The sequence below is a fragment of the Amaranthus tricolor genome, chromosome 13 (genome assembly GCF_026212465.1).
Source record: "Amaranthus tricolor cultivar Red isolate AtriRed21 chromosome 13, ASM2621246v1, whole genome shotgun sequence".
NCBI lineage: Eukaryota > Viridiplantae > Streptophyta > Magnoliopsida > Caryophyllales > Amaranthaceae > Amaranthus > Amaranthus tricolor.
Window position 1 is genome coordinate 16,768,486 of NC_080059.1, and position 5,010 is coordinate 16,773,495.

At 28.7% G+C, this 5,010-nt stretch overlaps 1 protein-coding gene across 1 annotated transcript in view; it reads right to left on the bottom strand.

The window, feature by feature from the left end:
• LOC130797439 (lysine histidine transporter-like 8) overlaps positions 1 to 4,795 on the bottom strand; it is a 5,952-nt gene extending 1,157 nt beyond the window's left edge. Inside the window, exons 1-4 of the mRNA XM_057660019.1 lie at positions 4,282 to 4,795; positions 2,493 to 2,626; positions 490 to 911; positions 283 to 414 (exon numbers count right to left, since the gene is read on the bottom strand). Of these exons, the coding sequence (XP_057516002.1) occupies positions 283 to 414; positions 490 to 911; positions 2,493 to 2,626; positions 4,282 to 4,625 (1,032 nt within the window). The 5' untranslated portion in view covers positions 4,626 to 4,795. The remainder of the gene's footprint in view (positions 1 to 282; positions 415 to 489; positions 912 to 2,492; positions 2,627 to 4,281) is intronic.
• Between the last annotated feature and the right edge of the window lie 215 nt (positions 4,796 to 5,010).

Consider the following 5,010-nt stretch of genomic DNA (forward strand, 5'->3'; position numbering starts at 1 on the left):
ATGATCATTTTAACGTTAAAACTAAAGACTTAAAAATAATTGGTCCATTTAAGGTTTATTTCTTAATAAAACTGAAACAATTATTTTTGTGAGAGACTGTTTCTCAGAGAGACAACTTCAAAATAAGAAGCCTATATTCTTATTTCCTCTTTACTTTGTATTAATTGGGCTATTTAACCTCTATATATATATATATATATATATATATAATGTATCTCACTTAAAAACCGTCCCTGCCAATAATTTGTGAAACTGAAAAAGCATATAAATATTTGAACAAACCAAATTTCCATAGGCCCAATATCCAGCAATTGCAATGGGAAACAAGCACATTCCAATGATGACATAAGCAAACTTGACCCCTTGCCACATTGCTATTTTTGATGGTTCTTTTATATTGCTTGGCATTGTTCCCTATATCCACAAACATGCATACATAATTATTACAGGCAAAGTCCACAATGATTTGACATTAGATATATATTGTACCTGAATTTCAAGAACTAAATTGTGCCCTCTAAATGCCAAAGCAATAATCCCAATAGCATGGACAACCTCACACACTCTAAACACCTCAGACTCAGCTCGGCTCGACCCATAGGACACATTCATGGGTCGGTCTTTACATACGGATAAAACCCATATGATAGAACAATACCCGACACCAGAAACGGATCCAATGAGTGAAACAAAAGCAAGAGAGTTGAGATTAGGAAGCTGAGCCATAAGGACAGCACAGGAAGTGAAGACCATATACCATTCAACAGTAGAAAGTGGGTTAGAAGTGGGTCCACACAAAGTTTCATAGAATTTCTTGAGGGATCCACTTCCAAACATGATGAGTGCCACACACGTGCCACCTGATAAATACATGATTGGGAACAAGGAGAGCAGTTTCCCAAGCTTTTCACCTGCATCATTATTAATAGTCACAGTGAGTCTACTTTTGTTTATCGGTACTTCTTTTTCTTTTGACTAATAAAGTTAGAAAGCAACTTAATTGCATCCACGCATTCGGACAATTTTTTATCACAAATTCTGTGGATTTTAATTGATCAAATAGCAATAAAATTAGTTATTGTCATTTGATTGTTTATTATAAAAAATAATGGTTGGGCAAATTAAGTTCTCCAAAGTTAGCAGAAAAACTACTTTAATTGGTTTAATTAAAGGTGATTTATTAATTATGTTTCATTTAAGTAGTTGATTGACCAATAATTCAAAAGACAATTAATACGTCAGAAATTTATAAATAAATAGACTAAAAAGCTAACCATTAAACGAAAACTAGAAAGAATTTACTAAAATAGAAAAATCATATTATCTCTATCTCAACACAAATGTCTCATTTTCTTATTATGTTATTTCATTGAAAATATCTTATTTTTGTATTTGAAAGTAAATTTGTCGTATACTTTTACTAACCCAATAAGATTCCTTTAATTTAAAATTTTATCTAACAATTTACATATACTTTTAAGTTAGGTAAATAAATAAAAGCTAAAGGTACGGGATTCCATACACACAAAATATATTATTAAATAAAGTTGTGAAGGATAAAAGTTTGGGTTCTCAATTTGGTTCATATTATTGAATTATAGTGGTGGAAATTCTGAATAGTTTTCTTGCGTGTAAAGGCAAGAGACTTTTCTAAGATCTCCTCACTTTTGTTCTTTTGGGAAAATACCATGAATATGCTCAACCTCAATTATGGTTCTAATATCATACATAATGTCTCGTTTTCTATTTCAATATTTGTTTTATTCGATTAAGAAAAAACACCCACATTCTAGAAGTACAATACATAGATATAAACATATAATTTTCAAAAGTTTCAAGAAACTCCAAAGCAATATACTTTCATAAAAATAAAATTTTTACAAGAAAATAAAATCTTGATAACAGAATGTTGAATGATATTATATATTTTTTTATTACAGATTATAATAGATTGTAATAAAATAACTTTTACGGTTATATATGATGTTTGCAGTCAATTATTCGTCAAATATAGCCTCTCAATTCGTACATAAATAAGGATGTGTAGAATGGAGTCCTTTAACCAAATTGAATGAGTCGAATGATTGTTGTTGTTAACTCCTTTAAAATCAAGTTGGTATTTTTTTGTCTTATAGTAATTATTTATTTCTTAAAAAGCTAGATTTTAAAAAAAAGCATTTAGCACACTTCTATAATATAGGCATGCATATTACTTATCAATATAAATTTATAACTAAAGGTATTCATTCTGATTATCAGTATGATTTTGGATCAGTTTAAAATCGGCTCTTATGTCCACATTAAGTTTTAAATAGTTTTGAATTCTTTATCAAAAAGAAAATAGTTTTTGGATTCATTTTAAAGTCGTGTACAGTCAAAATCAAGTTCAATTTCAATATCCAGTGCATATTAGATTATCGGATCTATTTTTAAAATACATCTATTTATAACTAAGTTCCTTAATATCATAATTGGGATAGAATGAAGCTCACCAAAGGCAGCCATAGAGAGTCGTAGGTATCTACTATAACGTGTGCCATTCTCGGTTTCATGCAATTGGATTAGCAACCATATTGTATACATTTGCCATGTGAAGCCCAATATTAAACAAGTAATGCCCCAAATCCTGTTTACAAAAAGAATAAGGAAATATTAGGATGGCGTGATTATAATTTCCATAATCAATATGACCTAAAAGTCATCTCAAATCTAATAAATTTAGTGTTTTGAAACTATTAATTTATTTGAAAATTTAGAATTGAATTTTAAAATTATAAATCATGAATTGTAAATTCAAAAATTGTTGTAAAAAGAGCATTGTAATTTTCAGTTTTAAATTTACGTGTCAAAGATTATTTGGGAATCCTTAAAATTATCCTTAGTCCACATGTACGATCTTATTTTGTAAAAGTTATAAAATGCAAACACCACACTTGTGACTTGCCTCTTCATTTTTCTATGGATGATAAAAAAGTTCAATAAGATATCTCCATTAACTTTAAGAAGGGTTATTGATCAAAAGGATAATACCTTCGAAAATAGAGAGGATTCAATCAACAATTTTAAAGTTGAATTACTCGAGAAATTCATTCGCAATAGTTACTTCATTAACAATATATTAAGAGGAAATTGAAGAGAATTACAAAATCAAAATAAGTGCATGATTTAATTAAAAAGGAGGGAGGAAACTAGGAGTAAGAAATTTAAGGTTATAGGATTAAATTTTAGCATATATCAAATAGAAAGAAAAGAGGCGAGTGAAAAAAATTTGACGGGTTTATAATATTTGCAATTAACAGTCTATGTATTGTCATTTTCAATTTATTATAATGAGGCTAGTTTTAAAAGAGTTAAAATTCATTAAAACTTGATCAATTCCAAAACTTGCCAAACAATGGATTTGGGTTATGAATTTGAAAATGAAATTCATATTTTTAAAGAAGCCATAAAGAATTTATTGGGATTTTAAGAGTCTTTTAAAATAAAAATATGAATGAAATATATATCTTTTTATAGTTAATGTTAAATATGGCATTTAAAAGATGGTAAATAAGATTCAAACCTCAACTCATGATAATATGGGTTTCTAATACACTCAAAAAAAAGGGGTTGCACCAAATGACCAATTATGTGTAAATTCTAAAGAACTATTCAAAGTGAGACATGATGGTACCAACCAAATCTAGTAACTATTTGTTGTTGGAGTTCTACTTTTATGAGAGGTGACAACTACTATTGATACTATGTAGATGCATAAACTAGTATTAGGTATTTAGGTAAGAGATGATAGATTAGTCAAAATTATTATTATAGAATGACCATAGTCCATATATCCATATACTTCTATATTGAGATAGTATATAACATATTTTGGAACTGCAGTGATCACTTTAAATTTTTAATTGAATAATTTATGGTATCATACAATAATCTCTATAGTAATACTTTTGATTGAAATTATCCTTCCACATACAATAATCTCTATAGTAATACTTGAATTTATTATGTATCTTAAGTTTTAATTATCAGTTTAATTATTATAATACACGGTATTAAGAGTCAACGGAACATAATATAAGAGATTTAAATTTCACCAACTTCTCTCTTTATATTGCAGTCATACTTTTAGTCAAAAGGCTTTTGTCTTAAAGCCGTGATTAACAAGTATATATAACATATAATAGACTTTACAACTTCAAAATAATTAGTTTAATTAACCTATTAATTGAGTTGATGGTTGGGTATGTACAATTAATGTAAAATAAAAATATTGAAACTTACCAACCAAGGGAAGTAAAAGCAAAGGGAAGTAGAAGAGCATGGAAAACAATTCCTGTAGATAAAGTATGAAAAGCAGCATAATATTTATTTCCATTTCTTGATTCAGTTATAGGAAGCCAAGCATCTTGAGGATCAACTTTTGTATGATCATGACCCACTATTTCTTCTAAGTAACTATGCATATTTGAAACAGCCTTTAACATTGGGCTCACTACTTGAATTCTTATTGGGCTATTTTTGGGCATAATCCCATCACGGGCCGGCGTCCCGGCGGGTGAATATTGGGAAAAGAACCACCATAGTTGCTTTGGAGATAATGATACATGATCACTAGAAATAGACATTTCAATAACTATAGTGTATACCAATTACCAATTGTAATGTTTTCTTTAGTCTTTTTTTTTCATGTACAAACTAGAAATTAGGAAGGATTTGGGAACATGCATGAATATTTTTAAAGTTTTCTTAGAGGTTAGTAGTAAGAGTACTAGAATGGTATATATAGGGTGTTCAAAGGTGGAAGATGACTAGAAACATTGGGGTCTAGTGAGATTCTAAGTGAGACTTTATATGTTATTTTTTAGTCAAGTTTCATTGCAATATGGTGGAGTATAAAAATTATTATTATTAATAATTACAATTACAACTACTTAGGTTTTCTAAAATACTATTCAATCTCGACTCTATCAGACTATCACCTTCTTATTAACTATGGTGAATAAGTGGTGA